The 25,310-nt window shown below is 44.6% G+C and overlaps 1 protein-coding gene across 6 annotated transcripts in view; it reads right to left on the bottom strand.

Annotated features, from left to right (window-relative positions):
* The window catches only part of SMOC1 (SPARC related modular calcium binding 1), a 135,205-nt gene extending 110,322 nt beyond the window's left edge, over positions 1-24,883 (bottom strand). For all 6 annotated transcript variants that reach the window (XM_075502907.1, XM_075502911.1, XM_075502910.1 and 3 more), the window contains exon 1: positions 24,624-24,883. In XM_075502907.1, coding sequence (XP_075359022.1) covers positions 24,624-24,728 — 105 coding nt within the window. In that variant the 5' untranslated portion in view covers positions 24,729-24,883. The remainder of the gene's footprint in view (positions 1-24,623) is intronic.
* Positions 24,884-25,310: the final 427 nt, after the last annotated feature.

Genomic DNA, 25,310 nt, shown 5'->3' on the forward strand with positions numbered 1-25,310 from the left:
TCCCAAAGCATTGCTACTTCAGAGGCTGCAAACCAGCCTCAAGGCACCAGAGTGGGACTGCCTGCAGGCAATCAAAGCCTTATGCACCAGACATGCTCCCCTTCTCATTCTCCCCACCCTCAAGCCCTTCTCCATCTCCTAATGGCCAGTGGCTTCACTAGATACTACTCCCCCAGTTCTCTCCCAGACACCAGCCTTCACCCCCCGCCATATGTTTCCAGCCTGTCCAGTCCAAAATCCTCTTTGCTCCCGGAATTACAGGCAAAGGACCATGCTTACTTACATCAGCATCTTTATCAAGTTCCTTAAATGCCAAGCTCACCTTTCTCCCTAAATGAAATGGGCCTGACACCCCTCTACTCCCCCCACCCTTTTCTCAGATTCATTAGAAAGCATGAGATAAGCAGTTGCCACATGAGTGACAAGGAAAACTGTTTGGAGGAACAGGTTTTCCTATTGAGCACATTCCTGCTCTTAGATTTAAGTGAGGACATACCAGACCCTCTAGCATATCTTATTTCAAGTTTTACCAGATTGCAGGAATTATATTGGAAGAGTTTCTTCTCTGCAGTTCCCAAACCAATACAGACACAAAAGCACCCCAGACATTCTTCACTCTTGTTTGAGCTTTAAGGCAAGGATTCTCTAGGTGCTGTGCAGCACAAACAAGAATAATTTGGGGTCCTGTTTAAGAACAAGAATGGCCAGGATCCCATCGAATGCAACAGGATATATAGTTGGCTGCCTCTTATGAAATAAAGAAGACTTATTAAAAAGACCAGTTTAAAACATCACCTGTTCTCTTGGCAGGGCCTGAAAACATCCCTCATTAACTAGAAATTGCATTAGACGTTGCCAAACAGCTGTTTAATGGGGTATATTATAAGCATGCTGTGCAGCTTCAGAGGTTTTGCACTTCTAAGACTTCTTTTATCTGTGGACTACAGCATATTTACTAGGAAAAAGGCTCTGCCACATACCTGTAAGGCAGGCATTATCCCACTCTAAGTGAAAAGCTTTAGAGATGGTAACTCACTCAAGTTCACAAAACAAGCCAGTAGAAAAACATAAAAGAGCACAAGCTACCACCATTCTCCAGGCATTTAATGCCTGGAAAGCTATTCTCCCCCAGCCTCTGGTCATGTTCATAGTTACTCACCAAAAGCATATCCAAGAAAAGAGTACAATACTGCATCTGACCACAGTGATGCATTATGTAGTTAACTCCTTACACCTCAGAGCTCCTTCCTCTTACCTCTGAGCAATTACAGCTGTGAAGAAAACACAGGCTTCACTTACCTGCAGTGTTTGAACTACAGGGAAGCGCTTCCTGATGCAGCCTGGCTATCTAACATAGGAAATGGATGAATAATATTGGACAGAAGTGAATGAAGCAGTGCTACTGCTTTAACCTAACCAGTACAGCAAACACCCTTCAATAAGGAAGAGTTAAGCATGAACCTATCACTGTTCTTTTATACCGCTGCATGAGTATTGCACTGGGGACAAGACAGAACACCACTATGCGTTGTCTGAAATTTTTCACCAGGCAAGGAAAGGCTAGGTAGAAATACACAAAAAGGTGGTACAAAAGCTAGAGTCAGTCTAGTTGAGTGAACACATGGCATGCTTATTGTGGAGTTACATGACTTGTTTGGACTTTTACAGAAGTTACGTATGTCCTAACCCAAGTCCAAGAGTTAAGTGGAATTTGAGACTCAGACCCATGCAGTTGTAAGAGTAAGATGCTACAGTTTTTCATATAAAACTAAGTTATAACCTCATTAGTAGCTTACCCAAAACCATAAGATACTAACCATCAGTAGCAAAGGGGCAACTTATTTCTTTATTGGCCTGCAAAGGCCTGCTCCCCCTCCCACAACAGCTGGTACCTTCCACCTCAAAGGAGCAGGGTCAAAACAGAGTAGAAATTCAACACTAACCTGATGCTCCACATTTGACAGAGACTTAGATTGTCCATATAAGACTCAGGAGCTTTCCATCACATTTGACACGTTTACTCGTTGTTTGAAAGACTTGAAAATCCTCTTAAGTCACCTAATCACATCCTGTGGCAAGCTGAAGATACTTGACATTCCTCCCTTCCCTTTCCCCACCTTTGGGGCAAGCTAAGTGTAAACATGGCACCAACCCAACTACAGCAGAGCCAAGTACCATCTAGGATCTCAAAGGAGTATCCTGTGCCCTCAGAGGTTAGCACAACATAGGAGGTCCAGGCAGTGTCCCCTCCCGTCACTTAACTGGCCTGTGGGATAGAAAGCATTAGGAGAGGCAGTGAAGGATGAGTTTGTTTTCTATTCCAGTGCTGGCACTTCCTCTTAGCTGCAAATCTAGAAACACATGGCAGCTCCTTTGTAAAAGGAAAAATAATCACTTATCCACCTAACTAGGAATAGGAAAATGGTAAGGCACCCCAAAACAAGCAATGGGGCAGCGCAGGCAAAGAGGCAGAGACCCCCTTCAAATTCTTAATTTACGAGGGGCAGACAAGAAAGGAGCCAGAAAAAGTAGCCAGCCTGATGTGGCACTTAATTCTCAAGATGACTCAGCACTCGCATAGATTCTTCCTGAAAACTTCCAGAGCAATTCCTTTGGACTGTTCCCACTCTGCAAGTTTGTGGCAGAACATACACGCTGCTGACAATCCAGCTTAGTATACTTACAATATGAGGAGAAGATCAAGTAGGACTGCTGTTAACATCATTCCCTTTCACAGAGAAACCCACTAAGCTGCTGACAAGCTCAGAGTTAAAAATATCAGATCTAAGGTGTGTACCTTTGTGGGAGGCCAACAGCTATACGCTTTGGCAGATGCACTCAAGCCAACTGCTCAAAGAGGCTTCAGAAGTTGCACACCAGCTTTAGCAACTGTTTTGCCATCTCCTCCCTGTCCAGCACAGGAATGTCCACCAAGTTCAGTATTAAACAGGATTGACTGGATAAACTCAGCAACACAACTGTAATCAAGTGTAGTATCCATGATAAAACCAGAAGCTGAAGAGTCCAATTCAAATCAATTCGAATCATTGGAGTACAGATCTGCCGAAACAGTGGTTGAGAGCCTTAAAGGATATCCTCACCTGTTAAACAATGATTCAGTTTCTACACTTGAGCAGAAGCCTGATGAGTTTCTATCTTTACCTATTTCTTATTTGGACAAGTCCACATGGACTGAAGCAGCAGTCAGCATCTGCCTAACCCCTCAGACACCTAGCCATATCTGTGCAGAAGTACAACATGGCAAAGTAACTTCAGATACTTCAGAACTAGGAAATATGAAGCTGCAGTAGGCATGATGGGGAAAAGACACACCACACTGAGTTTGTTCAGAGGCTTTATTCTCTCCCTACTGAAGTAAACAAACCACTGAACTTAAAAAAAGAAGGATCAGGCCAAGTATTTTGGCAGCTATACATCCACTGTATTAGTATAGGACAAGGTGTCCTTAAAACAAAGTTCTTAACAAGGCTGTGATTTAGTTCATTGAAGAGTTGCTCAAGTTCCTAAGCCTAGTCAAATGAAATCCTTCAATTCTTGGGACAAAGCCTTAACGCACTGAGGGAGCACCACTTCAAAGAACACAATCTAAAGAGAAAAGACAAGTCTTATCGCATTTTAGGCTCATTTTTTTACCATGTTGAAGCTATTTAGGAGTTCTCTAACTTAAAACACAACCTGAGCAAATTACCAGAACAGAGATTCTGCAATCCACAAGCACACTCAGATGAGACTAAGTCTTCAAAAGCCAGATGCATAACCCAATCTTTGTTCATTCAATACAATCTACTAACTACAACTTCCACTGCTTTTATTAGTTGCTTCCAGAGGTAATTGCTCAATTTCCAGTTCAAAGCACTTTATACTAAGCAGGCAAGAAAGCCATCTCTGAGACACCTTATCAGTATGCTGCACACCAATGCATACACCTCCAAATGGCACAAACAGCCAATTAATTATATCATTGGTCAGGCAGACTATTCAAGTGAAATTAAAGCATCTAATTAACTTTCACCAACAACATACTGAATGAAAGTTGAACTACTACATCATTATTAGAAGCCACAGTAAATTTAAAGATCAGATTTAAAGGCAAGAGTCTTGCAAGCAGTTTTGATCTTGAAAACTCCTTCAGGCATATTCCAGTTTTCCTTCTGGGTAGTAAGCAAGTGCAGACAGCCAATTATGCCAAACACCTTTTTACCTTCTATAGCCACACAAACACTGAACATCCCAGGTTTTACCCCTCAAAAGAACAAGAAACAGTGTTAGAGAGCACACAGGCAACAGCATTCAAAGCTAAGCAGTTACTTTAGGAGATTAACCTGTTAGGAGCTCACACCTGTAGCTGATTTGCCCATACAGACCTCCAACTGCTCTGAGTCCCCAAGCCTGTACAGTCTTCCATGGCTCTTGCACTGTAGATAAAGTGGTGTGCATTTTAAACCTGTTACCTCACACTGCTGATGCAGTTCTGCACTGTGCGGTTCTGAAAGTCTGTCTTGGCTAGCTTCCCATTTTAGTGTCAGAGCATCTGATTCTTTTCTTAAAACCCAGGCTCTTACAGGAGGGAATGCTGAAACTCTTCTGCACTGGGCTCCTCAGAGAAAGTTTATTCCCAGCCTAAAAAGGCAAAAGTACCCCCAGATCTCACTTCTGGAATGCTTGGCATTCCTTAATATTTAAATAATTCAAGTTGGGAAGTATTTCCTGGATGTTTTCCATTGTTCCTCCTCATACAATTACAGCATAGCTGTGTCCCCAGAACACACACCTCCAGCTACCTCTTCCTGCTGAGCAAAACACCCGAGGTTGGTGTTCTAGATAAGCCAGCCATTCCTTGTACAGTTAAAGCCACTAGAGGGCATTGAAATTTACTCTGAAGAGAGGATTCGGTGCGAGAGACAGGCCTTGCCCTATGCTTTATAGGGAAGTCAGATACTTTGATACTGGCTTTATCTCCTCAAAGTTCTCTGTCCACAGGGATCACATCACCACTTGGATGCTCGTGCCTAGAACCGCGTGAAAGACATCCCATAGTTATCCTAAGTGCCTTAATGCAAGATTTGAGCCTTTAGCTTATGTCAGCAAATTCACCTCATCAAGCCACAAATCACATCAACCCGTATCTTCCCACCCTGGCACACCACTGTGTACATTGGTCAAGTTTTTGCCATCTCATTTCAATTTTTTTGGTACTTTGGAAGGCAGAAAGGATTTCTGAGCATTCTCTGCCCCATCTGCAGACAGCAATACTCTCTTCTTCCCTTCTAGGCTAAGTTCAACATTGCTACACATTCCAGACCTACTTTCCTCATTCCCATCAAGTGCTTTGTTCACAGTTGCAGAGTGAATGCTTTAACATACAGTGTTTACATACACCCATGACAGATTTTCACTTTCACATGCTGCAAACCTAAACAAGGAGAACAGAAGGTGACTGACAATCCTGCATTCAGATTTAACAAGCAACAGATGAGCAGAGAAGCCCTGTACTCAGCTGAATCATCTCACTGTTCTATTTCAAGCAAGTACTTAAATATTTGACAATGGAGAATAAAGAGCAGCTGTCAAGAACCTTGCACAGGTTGGCCATGGGACTTAATAGCAAAGAGAATATAGATTAAAAGCCCAAATTAATAGTGTGCCCTAGCTAGGCTAAATCTAGTTCATTACACCCGTACCTGAGGGCTCAGAGTTTCCCTCCCCTACTCAGACAAAGGCCTTTCAGGGTATACACAGGGCCAAACCCATCCACCAAAACCTCTTGAAAATTCAGTTTCTAGCGCACTGCAAATAACTCTTCCAGGTTCTGAGGATCCATGTCATCCCCTCAAGTGCTGCTCCACATCCAGTTTGAAACCAGCTTGCCCAGGGCATCACACAGCAGTATCATCACCAGTGTGATACAACCACATTATTCCAGGAGTTGCATCTTGCCCTTGTGCAGTTCAGTAAGTGGGAGTACAACATGAGAAAGTATGCCAGCTCAGAGCATCTCCAGGTCGTCCACCCAGCTCCATGAAGTCCAGGCAATGCTCTTATCAGATCATAGGCATGTCTTCTACAGTTGTTGGCAAAGGTGGGCATCCTTACAGAGTTGAAAAAGACACGTAAACAATTGGGATCTACCAACCACCACTACACCAGGTATTCAGGGAAAGCTTCCAGATAAGTGGCAGGATAAAACTAACAGAAGAAATCGTTTGTCTTACACTTCCTTGGAAGTAAAGTTACTCCTCATGCATGCAAGACTGCTCTTACGCTTGGCTGGAACATCATACCAGAACACTGCAACTAGCACAAATCCAGGTGGAGTAGGGGTCTATTTTTTTTGTAGACATGAACTTTTGTTCCTATTCTCAGCTATCACAACTCATGGTGAGCACACACCAGCTCTGCTTTTGCTAAGGAGATAGCATGAAGAACTTTGCATTATGAACAGTACCAAAAAAAAAAAAAAAAAAGAGACTGTTACTCTGAACAGAGGGTAGGAGGCATAACTAAGTTAGCATAGCTCCCAAGTGTACTCTACAGGAAAGGAAAACAATGTTTTATCTATAGAGTTTAACTTGCAGCAGACGCTCAGAGCTGTAACTCCTTTTTTCACAGGGGTTATATAATGGGACAGCATTAAAGTTCATAATAAGACTTTGCCTGGAGCTCTTCAGTACAACTCTAGGATTTACTGCACATTGTGTACCTACTTAGTGTTCTTAAGTCATGCTATTGACTCTTGCTTAAGACTAAATACCAGATACTGTTACTGAACCAACATCTCCGATCCAGTGATGTGCAAGCAGTCCAACTATGGGTGAAGAGTTAATAAAATAGTCTTTGAGAGCAGGTAGGAAGCTGGGCTTCTGGAACAGGAGAGATGCACCTACTATCAATGTAAGTTGAGTGCCCAGTCTCCAAAAGATAAGTTGCAAGCAGCCATGGAGTTTAATTACTGTGCTTTTAGAAGCTATTTCAAAAGTTAACCTTACTCAATTCACTAGTATGTTGCATGAAAAACAGCTGAAGCCCTTCCAAGTGTCTTAATTGCCTGATAACTCGAAGTGCTAAGTCAGTAGGAACAGAAAGAGCCCATTTTCAGCATGGTCCATCCCTACAGCCAGCACAGGCTCATTATCAGGAACTGCAGTATCATGAGAGCTCCTGTAGTATAAATGTTGCTCAACTTCCAAGATATGTCAGTGCTTCAACCAGGAGGCTAGAGCTGTCTAGACTGCCTTCAGTAGCTGTCCTTCATCCAGATTTGACCACCAATCCAGCTCCAGCCATACACTGGCAGACAAAATTTAAGTATCAGTCCTGCCACAGAAGTGAGTTGTCTGGCTGTAGCTCACAGCAGGCCAAAGCAATGAGTTCAACACACAGCAGCAGATCAGAAAACACTCAGACATGAGCTTGGAGACACAAACCAACAGTATGGATGCAGTAGAAGAGATTGTTTATGGGTTTAAAAAACAGACTGGAAACAGGATGCTGTTACAGCTCGGGAATACCCAACTAAGCTTGTTGTCTGTTGCCCTTAATTGCCAAGAGTCTTAACTCAAGCAGTGGTGCTTCTACAGCTAGGACAGACCTTTTTTTTTTCATAAATTGCTTTATTTTACTTAAAGCTTGTACTTCCCACAAAATCCTACCAAAAGGCAGCAAGCAGTGCAAGAAAGGAAGTACAGTTTTATTACAAATTTGAAGTGTAAGGTCAGTAAGTGCTTGTGAATTACTGCAGTGGCATAGCCTTCATGAAGCTTTGGGAAACAATTTGGTAAAGGCTTAAACCCTCAGATTAAAGTGTTAGAGAAGTTGGCAGATTCTGGAGACTTAAAAAGGTTTATTTCTATCCTGTTTGGAGACCATTTGTGACCAAAATTACTAACTTCTTGCTGTCCAGCAAAAGACAGAATTTAAAGACAACTATCAGAGAAAGGTTTTAGCCTCAAGCAACTGTTAAGAGATAAGAGAAGTGAAGTTTTGGTCTTTGACATATAGGATATTTAAGCAGACAACCTAAGTATTTGGGCAGTAGCTTTTCTCTGAAGCTACTTCCATTCAAGTATTTAATATTCCTTTCCACTATCAAGCACTATTACATGTCAAGTTTCAGCACCTGCAATTTGAACTCTAAGAGAAGAAAATTGCTTACAAATTAAAACTGGTGTGAAGTTTTATCATGATCCTATGCCTCACTGGATAGCACTGACATAACTGTAGCTGGGCTTTTTGCTGATAAGGGCCAAACATACTTTCATCAGGGAATCAAAGCATGGGGACTTGTCCACATCCAAGGATGCAGAATACCAGATCCAGGTGTTATATAGATGCTCCTGTAAATTTCCCAGATTGAAGTTTGTCAGGAGTTACAATATCTGGCACTCCTCTTCCACAATTATTCAGTACCAGGACCAGTAATAACACTTCTTGCCGTGTTTCACCGAGTGCTCTCTTCCCCTTCCAAAAGGGGAAGATGAAAAGCCAATCCCTGGCATTGCAAGGCTGTTGCAGCCAAAGCTAAGCGTTTTAGAGGCTCCTCAAGGAGCCAGAACTTACAGAAATGAATAGCATCTAGGTGCTTGAATTCCTGTGGATTTTAGCACCCATCACCCACCCAACTCACTGTCAGAGAACCTGCATCAGTACCCCATGACCTGAAACATCAGTAGTGTGTAGAAGATAGAATCCCAAAGAACTTCAAGTAAGGTAATCAGGCTTCCCCCTCCCTTACTATGGAAGTGACTCACTCCCCGTAAGTCACATACACCTGCAAAGCAGCTGTTCACAATCAGTACAGAACTACAGTACTCCAAAAGCAGAGCCACTCATATGGAAAAAACAGAGTAGCACAATCAATACTGAAATCTACATTCATATGGGAACAGAATCTGGAAGCACTCAGTCAATGTGAGGCTACACCTTAAATAAAACGAAAAACACTGAGAGTAGAATATGTTAGACTACATCTTCTCTGAGTTTGTTTAGGTGCACTGGCACCTTTCACAGCAAAACCATACACAACCTCTGTAAGACATCCACACTGCCTTGAAAAGGATTGAAGCAGTTGACTTCAGGGCAAAACCAGTTTGACTGACAAGTGAACTCCATGTTGGTGGTACTTCCAGAAGCACAGGCACACCCATTACTGACTCTACTGGAGGCTTTCCAAGCCAAGGCAGCATTGCTTATTCAGCCTATAGACTAACAGTGTAGAACCTGGTCTGACCAGCTGTGTTGGATTTACATCACAAGGTTTTGGTAGCAGCACAATGCAGAGGTGGCCCCTGTGAGAAGAAGTCAGGGGCTGTCCTGTGCTGGATACAGCTGGTTCCACAACATACCCACTGCAGACCAAAGGTGAGCCTCATCAGCCAAGTTGGCAACGCCTCTGAAAACATACTTAAAAGACAAAATGTCACATGGCAGGGGACAGAAGCATGAAAAGCCACAGTACGAACAAGGTCAGAGAAGGAGGTGCTCTAGATGCAAAAGCAGAGATTCCTCTGCAGCCCATAGAAGAGACCATAGTGGAGCTGGTATTGCCTTGCAGCCCACATCGAGGATGCCATGCCAGAGCAGCTGGACATTTTCTGAAGGAAACTGCAGCCCATAGAGAGGCCACAATGGAGCAGATTTTTTCTGAAAGATTGCAGCCCATGGGAAAGTCCCATGCTGGAGCAGGGGAAGAAATGAGGAGGGTCCTGGCAGCTGGGCAAGGTCAACCAGCAAAAAAACCAGAAATCTTTCCAGTTTGCAGATTCTAGGCACCCTCCTCACACTTCAGCTATGAACTGCCCATGCCATTTGGTCCTGTGGATAACTTAGTGCCATCTTGCTTGTCATTAGAGGTGACTGTAGCATAAGTGAGATCTAAGAAATACAGGGGTAGTTCAAAATCTAAGAAAGGAAGCTTCCCCTGGCATAAATAAGCCAGCAAATAAATCAACCAAGGGAAGGAACAGGGAATTAAGTGAATGTAAATTAATTACAGTTTTGTTTAATCTTGTCACATTGACTGACACCAAGTCAGAGGTTCTGAGCTCTCCTGTCTTTCCAGGAAAACTGTTGACCTTTCAGACTGATAAAGAAACATCTGCCTTTTGTTTTTCTTTTCTAGGCTAAGAGCTTATATTGCAATTATCAGAGGGGATTCCAAGCCTCAACTAAGACAGACACTTGCCAGTTATTCATTCAGCCCTCCACAATTGCCTCTTTAGTAGCTTGTAGTGTTTGTTGAATCACTGCCATTTGAGTTTTAAAGTGGGATGACTTTATAATCTTACTCAATGTCCACAAAGACTTCTCCCAAAGGGGAAATCACACTTAAAGGGAAGCCTCCTAGAGAGTCAAGCTCCCTGTCTGAAAGCAGTAGGTTCAACTAAAACTGTTCAAGCTGAGCAGCCTCTGCATACAGCACTAGATTTAACATAGATGTTGCCCTATAATACATCTAGAAAGATCCCCAAGAGCCAGCTGTACATTCTAACCATCATCAACTGAGAACAAGATGACACTGGGTACCATCAGCTTCCTCCCTAGAAAATACCCAAGACAGAGGCATGTCTCTCTGTAAAGTAAAGGGAAGCTTCCCGGTGCTTTCCCTTCACTTCAGAGATCTGGAGCTCCAAGCCAAGTGCTCAAGATAAATAAGCCAGACAGCAGCTTGACAAGAGTTTCAGTTAAAGAGTTGATGTTGCAGCCCAGCAACTGTTTTATCAGCAAAAATAAGGACAGAGATGGGGAATGAGGAAGAAAGTACTCCCTACTCTTTGGGAAAGAAATTCTTCCTCAAACCCTGTCCCATTACTATTTTAAGAGGTTTCCTCTATTCAGAGCCATCAAATCCTGATTGCAATTTAGTACAGGGCATTAGCTAAGCAAGCTTCATCAGTGTCAGCATTTATAAATGCTGTCTTCAGTTAGTATCTTGTTGAATCCAGTAGTGACTTCATTCAGATGCTTTGTGTAAACAATGCCTACCACTGGTGTCAATCACTTCACAACAAAACAGATGCCAAAAGTCTTGTATTTTTACATCAGCATCTGCCAGTGAAACTAAAGCCACTAGCAAGTCCCACTGAAGCAATTTTAGATAAGTATGGTTCTACCCATCTGAACACTGGCATGAGATTTAACATGATTATCTCTTCTCACTTGATCCTAATCGGTTGCCTTAGGAAATACATGGATATGCATGAACATTAGTCTGCCATACAGTGAACAGTTGACATGCTTGGCTTAGGTTGTTTGTGGTAACCCCTAGGTTTGCTTTCTAATAAATACTAACCAGAGTCAAGCCAAAGATAACACACTATTTTGTCCTCTTAATCTAAGGTGACCTCATCATGTCTATCATCAGCCTTCTGGCACTTCCCAAATATAAGTGCTTGTATTCTCCATGGTTTCATGGGCGGTGAAGACAAGAAAAGAGAAGTGGAAGTCATCTTCAGCTTTTGCTCTAACATGCTGCACTTAATCACTGCACTGAAAAGTTGGTTACATCTCTACACCTGAGAAGAGTTTATCAAAGCTGAACAAACTGAAGGAAAGCATGTCAGATGGAAAAGGTATGTGCAGTTTACTTTGATTTACTTGCCCCAGTGATTTCCAAAGAAAAGCATGAATTCCTGAAGTTGGACTCACCTTTGCCAGGAGGAAGACTTCAGGCAGGGTTCAGCAAGAACTACCAAGTTCAGAACTGTTCTCCCACTCTCCTTGCCCTGCCTGAAAAGGGGCACACACAGAGAGTACACATCTTGGAGGGCGTGGAGCAGAGTTTGACAAGAGTCTGGACATAAGGAAAAAGCTAGTCAGAAGCTTTTCATCTATAGCTATTCTAGAGTTGACACTATCAGTGGGCAGGTTACCTTGGAAGCAGTTATAGTGGAGGCTCCCCATCTAGGGTCAGATATGGACATTTTCCTAAGAAAAGCAATAATGAGCTCAGAGTTGCAGGGGACACCTGAGAAGGTATCAAGTTTAACAAGAACAGTTACTGTGATAAGATACCTACATTTTAACATGGGGGGGGGGGGGGAATATATGCCTTTGGAACTCAATAGTCTTTGTTACAGAGGAAAAACATGCTGACAACTGAAGTTAGACTTTCTATTTGGGACTGTCATTCACCCAAGAGCACAAGTGTTGCTTGTGGTTTTTAAAGTTTCAACTAAAATCAAATCCTTCTCTTTGCAAATTGCATGGGATTGTCCTACTGAACTCTTCCCATCTATTCTGGGGCTGGGGGAGGGGGGGAGGGTTAGGGGGAGAAGTCCGTGGGTTATGTGAAGCAATTGTGGAGGCTTTTTTTGGTTTTAGTTTATCTTTGTGCCAGCAGAACTAGAAGCAAATCTTGAAGACTTTCAGGTAAATTCTTAGAGTTCCAACAGGAAACTTAAAAACTTAGTTTACTTCAGACACTCACCAGCTATTCGAGCTACATCAGAGTCTCAAATCTTTGTGCTCCAAATGTACTTGTCATACAACTGGGTCAGTGCCAGAGATGTTGAAGGGCAGGTTTTAAGAATGCTCAAATTTACTCAAGTGTGGCAGATTTTTTTCTTCCCACTCAGTTTCAATTTCAGCACCAAAAAACCCTAGTGTTCTAGAAAACATACTGAGTTTTTCTGAAGTTAACTCTACAGGCAAAACTCAATTTGGAAGTTAGGACTGCTTTTTTTCCTCATTACTTTCATGCAAGAGCCACACACATGAACCAGGATAGCTTCATCCTCCTAGGATAAGAGCTAACATAGCTACACATTACAGCTGTTTATACACCGACAGATTTTACAAAACAGAGCAGATGCGTTAAGGTGCTTTGTCCTATGGGTGCTTTTACATCCAGAGTAGAAATCTGCAAACCATATACTGCAGTATGTTGATGAGCAACAGCTAGCTTCAGTTCCAATACTACTGCCAAAGTGCTTCAGGTAAAGAAGCAGTTTTTCTTTTGTGGTAAAGAAGAGCTCAAGTTCTTTCTGTTCCCAATCCAGCTTGGAACTCCTTTAGGTATCTACCATTCACAATAAAAATCCTGAAATTTAGATAGTCTCATTGACAACTGAGGACAAAGACAAGAAAAGCATCAGCAGCCCTAGTTTCACACTGAGTGCTTCCTACTCCCCATCCTGTTCACCCTTAAGAGGCACCTATACTAGTGGCAACATGACAAAAGTTTAACTTGAGTAGTTATTTAAAGCTCCATCAGCCACCTTAAATGTAATCCTGATTTTCAGGGTGTGTGTAACTGATAGGCGAGCTGTGAAGTTCAGGAGAGTTCCTGCAGATAGTTTTTAACTCTGCAAGTTTTAAGAAGAGTAGTAGCTTAGGTGACAGCTCAAGTCCAGCAGAATACAATTTTTTCTGCCAACACACTTGTTACTTCAGAGGAACTGAGGAGAGGAAAAAACCTGGCAGCCTTGGAAAACTTAAGTCTTCAGCAGCTACAGCCAGTAGCATCCAGACTACTTTGGAGCCAACTGGCCTGCCTCAATGTAAGAGTCCTTAACTTAAAAAACAACCACCACCAAGTTGGAGCATAAAGTACTTTCAGAGTTCACTGTGAAGAGAATGCTCAGCTCCCTGGAAGTTCCTGAAGAGGAGCATCTAAAAAAAAATTTGGGCTGACAATTCCCCATACTTCCAGACAATGGGTTTAACCATCATTAACATGCTATCACCAGCAAAGTATGTTTATGTCCATTTCATAAAGTCTGTAGAAATTGCAGCTACTACTCCTTCTACAGTTCAAGCTTAAACTAGGAAGAGTAAAGTGAGTGCAAGACCAGTTACTGCCACTGAGAGAACATCCTGACTCAATGCAGCAGAACATCACTGGCTCTACAGAGCACCTAACAAGCTAAAGCCTATAGAGGACAGCTTTGACTTTCAATCCTGCACCTAAGGGTACAATTCCTGCTCCTAAAAATGGTGGCTGTGCCTGTGTAACAGTAAAGAAGGAAAGATAGCCAACAGACACTGACAAAGTCAGAGGAATGCTGGTAGCAAGCCTGAAAAATTCATAGGAAATTCCTTCAATGTTTACCCCTTATGGAAAGTATGAGCCACTCATTAGGTAGCATGGCCACCGGCCACCACTGAAATACCTTCTTCCACCATTAGGTATTACCTATTGATATAAGCAGTAGCCACTTTGCCATCACTTCAGATTTTACCTATAAAGCTGCAGGACAGCATCCTTCAGGTACAACAGCCAGAAGTACCATTCTTTTACAGTCAAGAAATAAACTCGTGGGCTTGTACACATGTGCAGTGCACTTAAGATATCCTATCCCATGGCAACCGCTTTCAGAAGCTAAGTTAAAGCTCCAGCAGGATAGATTTCTGCATCTAGCGTAATTTTCGGGAATATTTCAGATGCATTGCATCTAATTGCATCACACCAAAGAGTGGTGGTGAATGGAGTTTACTCCAGTTGGCAGCCGGACACAAGCGGTGTTCCCCAGGGCTCTGTGTTGGGGCCAGTTCTGTTTAATATCTTTATCAATGATCTGGATGAAGGGATCGAGTGCACCCTCAGTAAGTTTGCAGATGACACCAAGTTGTGTGGGAGTGTTGATCTGCCTGAGGGTAGGAAGGCTCCGCAGAGGGACCTGGACAGGCTGGATTGATGGGCCAAGGTCAATTGTATGAGGTTTAACAAGGCCAAGTGCAAGGTCCTGCACTGAGGCCACAGCAACCCCATGCAACGCTACGGGCTTGGGGAAGAGTGGCTGGAAAGCTGCCAGGCAGAGAAGGACCTGGGCGTGCTGGTTGACAGCCACCTGAATATGAGCCAGCAGTGTGCCCAGGTGGCCAAGAAAACCAATGGCATCCTGGCTTGTATCAAAAATAGCATGGCCAGCAGGACTAGGGAAGTGATCGTGCCCCTGTACTCAACACTGGTGAGGCCGTACCTCAAATACTGTGTTCAGTTTTGGGCCCCTCACTACAAGAGAGACATTGAGGTGCTGGAGCGTGTCCAGAGAAGGGCAACAAAGCTGGTGAAGGGTCTAGAGCAGAAGTCCTATGAGGAGTGGCTGAGGGAACTGGGACTGTTTAGCCTGGAGAAGTGGAGGCTCAGGGGAGGCCTTATTGCTCTCTACAACTACCTGAAAGGAGGTTGTAGAGAGGTGGGGGTCGGCCTCTTCTCCCAGGTAACAAGCGGTAGGACGAGAGGAAAGGGCCTCAAGTTGCACCAGGGGAGGTTTAGACTGGATATTAGGAAATTTTACTTCACTGAAAGAGTTATCAAGCACTGGAACAGGCTGCCCAGGGAAGTGGTTGAGTCGCCATCCCTGGAAGTATTTAAAAGACGTTTGGATGAGGTGCTTAGGGACATGGTGTAGTGGTGGTCTTGGTCGTGTTAGGTTTACGGTTGGACTCGATCTTAAAGGTCTTTTCCAACTATACGATTCTGTGATTCTGTAATTGAGGGCAAATACCACCACCAGCAGCACTGAGAATCCAATTGGCTACAGTTTACAACAGCAGGAAGATATGGCAGCAGTGCTGCATTACTGCCTTACACCAGATCCCTTACCTAACAGAACTCCAGAGCCTTCAGGTAGATATTGGTATTGTTTTTAAGTTAAAAGGGTGGAGCAAATTCTTCTAGATTTACATATTTTTAGATTAAGACGCAGAAAGGGAAACAAGTGAAGTTAATCTCTAGAACTGCATAGAAAAAAAGCAGTGTTCATTGCATGAACAGCACTGTTCACTTTATACGTATCAGTCTTATGGACTTCTACCTTAGAATTATTTTGCTTCCACTAAGACTGAGAAATGTACACATTAAAACTCAGCTTTCCCTTACAAGTTTGGAGCAGATTATCCTCTAGTGTTCCAGACACATACACATTTTTAAAAGCTACTTTTGCACACAGCTTATCTACTTTTGCAACACTTGCCTGCTCACTTTTAAGAGCAGAGGAATAAGCCAAATGCAAAACTCCAGGCAGAAGCCAACAAGAGTTACCACCATTCTGTATGGTAACTAGACCCAAATCAGAAGTAGCTACTTGGCTCAGACAGAAACCCCTTTATCTGGCCAGTATCCACAAACTCCAACTCATTTAATATCCTCCACTTGGAAATTACACCCAAGAGCTTCTGGCTTTTTAGTTCTTAACTTGCACCTCATTTCACCAAGTATTTGTTTAAGGCTAAGTGTAGACTGCATGTAAATCCGCTTCAAAGAAATGGGAAGGGAAATGGTTTGATGTACCAGCTAGAGTAGGCTCTTTAATCTTCATGCTACTCAAGGGAGTCTATGCTGCAACAAAAGATTATCATCCTACCTGCTTCTGACTAGTGTGTATCTGGTACACACAGAAGCAAGATCTAGAGATAGTGTACATCTGGACATCTTTCCTAGGCATGTGTCCCTGTTGTACATTAAAGGATACCACTACCTTTACCAGGTGTTTTCACCTGAGGAAGCTTCCTTATCTATTTGATTCCTGGTTCACTCTCCCTCTATACAGAGGTAGCCATGCTGCTGCTTCTGTAGTCCAAGGAGCAGCCATGGGTCCACTCAGTTTCATGGTGGCCATGGAACATAAGATAGTTACCCTTACATTAAGACTGTATTGGATTGTTTTAATTTGCTGGAGTGTCAAACCCTAAAGTATTAGAATTACAACTGAAGAATCAGATGATCTCATATTTCAGGTTCTCTGTAAAACCAAAGAAAAAGTTCTTAACCCAGTATTCTGGAACTCCACAAGAGTATAGAACAAGCACTATTCCATCACAACAAGCCTAAGTATAGCAGCTAAGCTAGTGGACTTTTCCCACCAGAAGGCAGAGTATGGCTTCCCCATGCAATTTAAGTGATTGATCTCAGTCATGGAACAGGGAAGAGAACAGCGATGGACAACATTTTCCACATTCCTTCTAGTCTGTGACCCAGCTAATGGTAACAGAGGACTGGTAGCCAAAAGAAACTCTGAAACTGAATCTGCCCACTAAATGTTTGGAACCTCTCCTCCCTATTTGAGGATGAGCACTTCCCTCTGGATACGATTCCAACTATCATTAACTGGACCAGTGGCCAAGAAAAAACTCAGAAAAGCAAGTTATTTCATCTGTCCTACTTACCCGTCTTCCTTATTCCTACACAGCTTCCCTTCCACTTCCTGTGATTCTTTATGAGAAGCTCACCCATGAGAAAGCCCTCACCTTTACCACCCCCTCAACCCCAGCTTTAATCAAATGTCTCAGTGGCACAGAACAGCAGGCTTCTTCCACTCTGAAAAGGGTGAAATTACATTTTTTCCACTTTGCCATAGGACTCAGAATAGGGAAAAATTATGTTAGGCCAATGGTCTTCCAGCAGTGGATCAAATTTAACTTTAGACTGACAAGGGCTGCCACGTAGCCTACGGAGCCAATCTCAATAGATTCAGCCTATGCTTTGCACAGAAAGAATGTTGCGTGCAGGCAGTCTGCTTCTTTCCCCTTAGCCACTCCAAGTCAAAGTGCTTGGGGCAAAGCAACCCAGTTTACAGAACCATGGTACATGGTCTGGGGTCTCTACTCAAGTACTGAGCAGTGTGGTACTCTGTAGCACTTATCCATGTACTACTGTCCTGCTCACATTCGTTCATATTCTTCATCCAGAGGCAGTAGTTGCTCCTTACAAACTTCAGCTCCAGCCCAGGAGAGGAGTCTGGGCGCCCGCGGCAGAGCAAGTTATCTGCCTACACACACCAGTTTCTGTATGGCTTCCTCCACCTGCATGGAAGCATCTGCCAGCAGCACCGGTGGGGTGGCTTGTCTAGGCTTTGCTGCCAGGCTCTACTTGACAAAACCCTGAGCCAAGCTTTAATGAGGCAGCCTCTGTTCCTATAGTAACTAGTGTTATTTTCCTATCTCTAGGTACAGGTGCTTCCCCTCAAGGTCTAAGTTTGCTCTCATTTCACACCTACCACTCACTTTCCCACTGCATAGCTACATGCCACTCCAAATGAGAACACCTGTCAGTGGGCCCTCAAAAGCAGCTGCCTCAGCCACAAGCCAGTGGGAAGCAAAAATGCACAAACTCAACATGCAGGCATGTCCTCCCAAACAGGCTACAGCTGGGAGACTCCCAGGGAAGAGTTTGACAGTGCAGGCAGTTGGAGGCTTATGGGGGCTTCCAGGCCACTGCTCTGAGGACAGAAGCACAACTGCCCCAGAGAAGCCAGCATGAGAAACATCTGGCAGGACAGCCTTCTACCAGTTCTGTTACTCCAGGCTGCTGTGGCACCTTAGCATCATCCAGTCAGGCCCAGGTCAGTCTTAAGGCTACCTTGGAAGGCTCACACAGACTAGAATGAATCCTTTCAAAAGTCAAAGCCTGTTTGCTCCATCACCCCTCCCCACACTGTAGGGACTGTGTTTCCAGCATGTAGGCCTTTTACTCAGATGGAAGCACAGGCTTCCCTCAGAGCAATTGTTGTAGGGGAGCATAACAATCATATTTGTCTCCTCAATTTTGTAAGGAATAGCCTTTGTGAGTGGGCAGGCCTGCTATACAAGGCAATGTTTTCCTCACCAAACAAGCAGATGATTCTTCTCTAATGCTCTTGAATATTGCTATCTACAGTGTTACTGCAGCATCCCACAGGAGTCTAACTTGCATCAGGAGGTTACTATGATAAGGAGAAAAACCATCCAGGACAGAAGCCATGAGCCTGATTTCAAGGTAAAGCCTCATCCTGAGGGAGCTGACTGCTCTCAGGCTGAAGAGCTGCTGATAGCCTACATGAGGTCACATACAAAGAGCTTCTTTGTACAGTAGGTGGTTGTTTTCACTGCCCTGAGTGCAAGCTTTACACTCTGGTGTGACTAGCTACGCTTTCCTGCAGTTTCTCTGCTATAGTTACAATGCCTCCCGAAAAAAGAGGGCAGAGTCGCATTCTCAGTCATCACCAGAAGGGTTTTGGTACCAGAATACTCCCTCCTCATACCTACAGGCAGTAAATCCACTACACACAGAAAGCTTCACAGGGCTCACATGTAAGCTGCTGAACACAAGCCTTAACTGCTCATGTGAGCCAGTCAGAAGAGGAAGACAGTTACATACCACATTCATCACATTCTGGTAGTTTCTCTGTATAAGCAAACACCTCACACTGACCTCACACCTTACCCAGAAAGCTCCAGTGAGGAAGTGATTCACCCACAGCAATGGCAGCCTTCAGTGTTAGGGCAAGGACTTCACAAATGGAAGAGCTTCTCACAAACAAGCATAGGAAGCTAAGAGTCCTACCAATGCAACGACAGTAGTTAAGCTTGTAACACAACAAAGTAGGCTTCATAGTTCAATAAGTTCACAAGTTATAACATCCACTTCTCCGCCAGAACTTGGCGACAAAGCAGTAAACTACCACCACTGCACACCAAGCTTGGCTCAAGGTCTGCTGTGCTACAAAGTCCCTGGATGTTGCATCAGCACCAGAAACCTGGTGGGGGCTGCTAGGGGCTCTGACAGAAAACCATCACGGTGTCACACAGGAGGCTAAGTGTGACAGTCAGCACAGCAGCCTTCAGGGATTGGCTTCAGTTCCACCTGTATTGCCTCCATGTGTAGCTTTTAATGCAAGCATAAAGTTTGTTTTGTAACACTTAACTGCACTGCCAGATGTGCCAGCCCTAGAAGAACTGGGGATTCAGCAGCCAAGTAGGAGACAAATGGGTTTTTGTTTGTTTGGGGTTTTTTGACATAGTAATGTCGCAATTAGTTTGAGATGGCAGGATAAGAACATCTAAGATATTTAAACAGCAGTATTAATATTTCAGAGCTACTATACCACTGAAATGAGGTTTACAGTCATCTTACCAATTGCTTCAGGCCATCTGGAAATGAAAGATGCCAAGACAGCATCTGCACTGCACTGATGGCAGTGAAGATTACCTTAGCACATGACTAGTGCTAGAAACTTGAAAACTAGTCCAAGAGGTTATCATTGTAGGTGTTCCACCAGCTACAGAGCTTGCTCCACCACCAGAAATACATGAGCAGTTTCTTTTTCTGTATCAAATCTTTTGGTGGCCAGAAATCTTTCATTAGCAGCAGTCATTAACATGAGTGAAATATTCTTGTAGCCAACTCGGAAGCTCAGGCAGTTAAAACACCAACTCTAAGACTACACAGAGCAAGTCAGATCCCACAGTGTTTTCCTGTTTAGAACAGGACCCACTGTTCCAATACTAATGTACTGGAACATAATGTTTTAATACTTCTCCACACAAGAGTTAATCCTGTTCCTCACCACAGTTGCATAATGTATAAAAAGCAAGTCAGATCAGTTTCTTTGGTACACATCAAGGAAGTCAGCTGTCTAATGTTAAAGGTCTAAATAGGAACAAGGAGAGGGAGAAATAATTAGTATAGTTCTATATATGATTAGAGCTTCCACTTCGGCAAGAACATCTCTCACCCAACCAAAACAGTATCTGTAACCAAAAGCTATTTGCCACAGAGTAACAAATCTGTCCTGTCAGGGGATGCTTTTCTAAAGACTTGCCATTGGGTACTTATTCCTTCAGTAAAATGAGTCTCTCCAACAGTAAGGAAATCTAAAACTTTGAAGTGCTTCAGTTGTTACTTATCAGAATAGACCTTTGCAACGCAGAGTGCTAATTAAGCTCAAACCAAGAAACAAAATTCAGTCATTGAAAACCTATCCTAAGTTTCACTCTTCTGTTCTAGATCTCCTTCACATGGAGCCCTTTGCTTTATATTTTTGTCATATGTCCTTTTCTAATTTCTTCCCACCATTAAGAACAGTCTCCCTAATTTTAGTACAGCATGTGTAAAGACACCTGCTTTGTGGAACCCTCCCAGTGGGGCTGGGAGTGCAGTGAGAACACACAGCAGAACACAGGTTCCTTAGCACAAGCTGCAATGCTGCTTGCTCCTCCAGAGGGAACAGCAAAGCTGCAGGAGCCTTTTCAGCACTTTTTATCAAGGTTCTTATTTGGAGTTCTAACTAGTAGCCAGCTGCAGCAGGGAACTCCCATTGCTCTGTAGCACTCCAGTTTATGCATTGTGAGTATCTTCATAGTTTTACTATCTACTACCTTCCCTTTACAACAGCACTGAACTATAAGGTCCCCCCATCTCCAACCAGCATGCAGGGATACACAGCAAAGAGGGATATGACAAGTTTCCATGCATGAAACTAGGAAGAAAGTTCTAGTGACTGCCCTGCACTCCCCTCCCATTTCTTAATCCTCTGCAGTCACTGGGGAGTACAGATACCAAATATTCCAGAAATCCAAGCCTGTTACTAGGACAGCTTGTGTCCTAGGAACATGCTGCAGTCATGTTCTGCTCCTTCTGCAAGCACCCACCATTTTCCTGTGCTAGTATTTGTCATTATTGCCACCAACAGTTCTCTGCCATACATGGAGCAAGTTCATAATGGTCAGGCATTACATTCAAAAAGCAGGGGGCCTACATAGATCTATCTTTCTGCACTAGAAAGACAAAGGTCACAATTTATTGTCCAGATGGGGGAAAACAGAGCTTAGTGGCACAATCTATTCAATCTGCTATGAAAGGTTACTGCTCAAATGCACCACACAGTAGGAGATGCAAAAGCCAGCCCAGTCAAGCTCCCCATCTATCACTTTGGGGTCAAGGAGGGGAAACAGCAAGACCTGGCTTGTCACACAACTCCAGATCTCATGCCAGCAGAAAGAGGCACACAGGAAGAGAATATGAATAGAAAGTAAAGCCTGATTATCTTTTTCCAGAAGGCAACATCCTTCAGACAGACATTTTCCAAGTATAGCCAGTTGATCACTTCCACAGTACTCTTTAGACCTACAAGAGCAGAAGTGACCAAGTGATTGCATAACACAGCAGAAGCTTTTCTAGAGTCTGTCAAGTGAAGAAACAAGTCACACAACAGCCTTGGGCTTCCAAGTTATTTCTAGGACACCCAAGATATTAGACTTACTACAGGGCTTCACTTGGGACAGTTATTAACTGTCAGTGGGCCAGAGCATACGTACAAAAGCCAGATGTTTCCTACAGGTCCTTGACACTTCCCAAGTCTAAGGGATTCATGTCACTGCTCACAGTTTTACCCCTACAACAGGAAACAGCAAGCTTTGTACAACACCTTTTGTTAGCAGAAGTACCTCAGCAGGGCAGTAGATACTAGCTGCACTTGTAATTTACCTTGGTATTCAAGTAATCATCTTGAACTAACGCACTTCATCTGAAAGTTTGATCCCTTTTTGGTACAAGAGATGTAGATATATCTATTTCTCTTCAATACCCTTAGTTTTTCATCATTTTCTGCAAACAGTAGCAAGCCATACTCCTCTGCCCATGTATTCAGTGACAGTGCTGGCTGCCTAGCTTAGCAGCAACACTACAGTAGTAAGAGGGAAATGCAAGGAGAAAGATCAAGAACTTGCTTCAAGCATTATTGCTGCTCATTTAAACTCTTGAGTAGGATTAAAAACTGCTGTTCACCTTTAAAAGCATTTCAGCTTGCAAATATTGTAGTTCTAGTGCTTACCATACAGAAAAGAAAAGCGTGAAAGGGTAAATATCACACCTAGCAATTGAACACCTACAGGATCAGACCCCAGAACTGCAACACTGACTCCTCCATCCAGGGAGGATTCCTGACAGGAATACACTTTTGATCACAAGTCAGCATGAGAAACATTGGTGTGACTTGGTAATCATCCTTAAAAAATGAATAGTAAAGAATTTTCTTGTGTACATTGGAATATAAAGTATGGCACCTTTATACTAATGGCAACTTTACCGGCAAAGTCTAATCACTAGAAGAGATGACGCTCAGGGGCTTATCATATCGATCAACATGGTTGCAAATGAGTAAACCAAACTTCCCACCTTCACATGAACGTAAGCATGACACTTGGAAGGATGAGAAGACAGGCTGCATGAGTTAAACATCCTAGAAGTTCACAGCCTTCCATTTAAGAGCTCATAAGTTAAAACTTTAAGAAGTTTTAAGGCACATCTTTCTACAGAACTGTAGACATTGGTGCTCACAGCTGATATTGTCCACCCAGTCACGAAGGGAGAAATAGCAAAGTCAAAGAAACAGCGAAGTCAGTTCACTTCAAGCAAAAAGTAAATCAGTAATCCTTTGTATTTGGTTTTTCGCTTTCCTGAAGTAGCTCCCATTCCAAAGACGACACAGCACAGGGAGCAATTAAACTGCCTTGTAAAGTACAGTATATAAAAATGGCATATATGGAAACAGTTTGATAGGCTCATTGTGCAATTATGCACTGCCATCAGGATTTTTTATTTTGTTCTTTGTTTCAATTACTCTTCGTTAAAGCATTTAGATACCAGTGCTGATGAAGGGCCCTAATCATCCAGCCAGACTCTTACTTACCACCTCAAAGCTCCTCTCTATTTAGCACCACTCCAATTTTGAGGTTTATGCTTGATATCAGGTAATACATATATATGCATAAGCACCGCTGTGTTTCCCCATCCTTTAAAACAGGTCTCCAAGAATTTATGGCACACACTAGTTCTGATCTGCCACGTTCTAACAGTTGCTGTTACACATCTGGCTGTAAAAGAGGCTACACGGCACAGCTGAATAAAAGGACACCAGTGCAGCCAGGACACTTCCCATAGCTCTGAAAAGCATTTAACAGCCATTATGGTCAAACAGCACTTCTATTAAAAAACTAGAACATTGCACTAAACACCCTTATTGTTATACTTCGGCTGAGCAGGGATTCCAAAGACTCCTGGTCTTGCCTAACCATGAAGTAAGTTAATTAGGTACTACATTTCATAGCATTTCAGACTGATGGGTCAAGAATGCACACGGTCAATGCATCCAACACGCCTGCAGAGAGATCAAGTTTTTCCACTTACCCAGAGCTGTGCTTTTATTGCAGCATTGGCTGAAGAACAGCTACTGTTTTGCAGCTTTATAATTGAAAGCTCTCATGCTACTCCGTAGTGGTGCTGCAGTGGTAACATTAGCTCACTGGGAGGACCATATTTAGAAAAGATGTTGGGTTCTCCCCCAGAGCAATGTAATAGTTCGGTAAGTGAAATTAACAGCCCCAGTAAGAGTCAAACATTGTCAGATTAAAAAAACAGAGCTAGACTCCTACAGGGAGAAGTCTGGGCTGAAGGCATCTAGCTTTATTGCAGGGATTCATTTAATCCCTACTTGGGAACATAAAAAAAGAAAAGTCCTAAAGCTATGTGCTGGGAACCGGGGCTACATTAAATGCAAGACGAGCAATATAAAAATACAGCCTGCCAAGCTCCCCCCTCCCTTTTTTCCCTGCAATAAATACCAACAAGTTAATACCGATGTATATACTTCACGCATTCAGCCGGTACCCGGCTTTTAATGAGCGGGGAGGCCCTTGCGAGGGTCTGCGCCCGCGGGGAGCCGGGCCGGAGGCGCTGCGTGCCCGCCGCGGGGCGGGGGCGGCCGGGGCTCCCCGGCGGCGAGCGCCGGGGCTTCACCTGCGGCGCTGACAGGGCGCGGGGGCGGCGGGCCGGGGGCAGGGCAACCTGCCGCGGCGGGGCGGGCGGGAGAGGGCCAGTCCCGCCGCCGGGGCGGCGGCTCACTTACCCGGGGCCCCGTGGCTCGGTGGCCGCGACCCTGAGGCAGATGCACCAGCAGCAGCGCCAGCAGGAACGGGCGAGCCCCCACGCTGCGCCAGGCCCGCGGCACCATCGTCCCTCGGGGGGGCGGCGGCGGGGCAGCGGCGGTACGGCGGGGCTCTGCGGCCACCGGAGGCGGCTCTCCCGGGCGGCCGCCCCTCAGCCCGGCGGCGGCGTGTCCGTTGGCGGGCGGCGCGCGCGGTGCCCCGGGCCGGCTCGGCCGGCTCTGCCCCCTCCCGCCGCGGCAGGTTACCCGCCTCGGCCATGGGGATGCCCGTTATAAAGCCGCGGCGGGGCGGGGCCGGGCGGCACTGACTGCGGCGCACACCTATCGCAGCGCGGCCGCCGCGGGCTGCAGCCAATGGCGGGGCGGCAGGGCCCTCCGCCCCACCCCGCCCCGCCGCCGCTCCCGGGCGTGAGGCGGGCGGCGAAGGTTGGCTCCGGGCGGCGCGGTGCCGCCGGCGGCCCGGCGAGGGGCGAGGAGCGGGCACCTTCCCCATGCCGGCGGCACCTGGAGCGGCCGCCGCGCCCTCAGCGGCTGCCGGCATGCGCGGGTGCCGGGCAGTCCCGGTGGGGCTGCGGCAGGCGACGAGCCAGCGCGGCCGGCACTCGCCGGGGGACTGCCGGCCTGCGCCGCTCGCCCCAAAGCCCAGCT

Source organism: Mycteria americana, chromosome 5 (genome assembly GCF_035582795.1).
Source record: "Mycteria americana isolate JAX WOST 10 ecotype Jacksonville Zoo and Gardens chromosome 5, USCA_MyAme_1.0, whole genome shotgun sequence".
Taxonomy (NCBI): Eukaryota; Metazoa; Chordata; class Aves; order Ciconiiformes; family Ciconiidae; genus Mycteria; species Mycteria americana.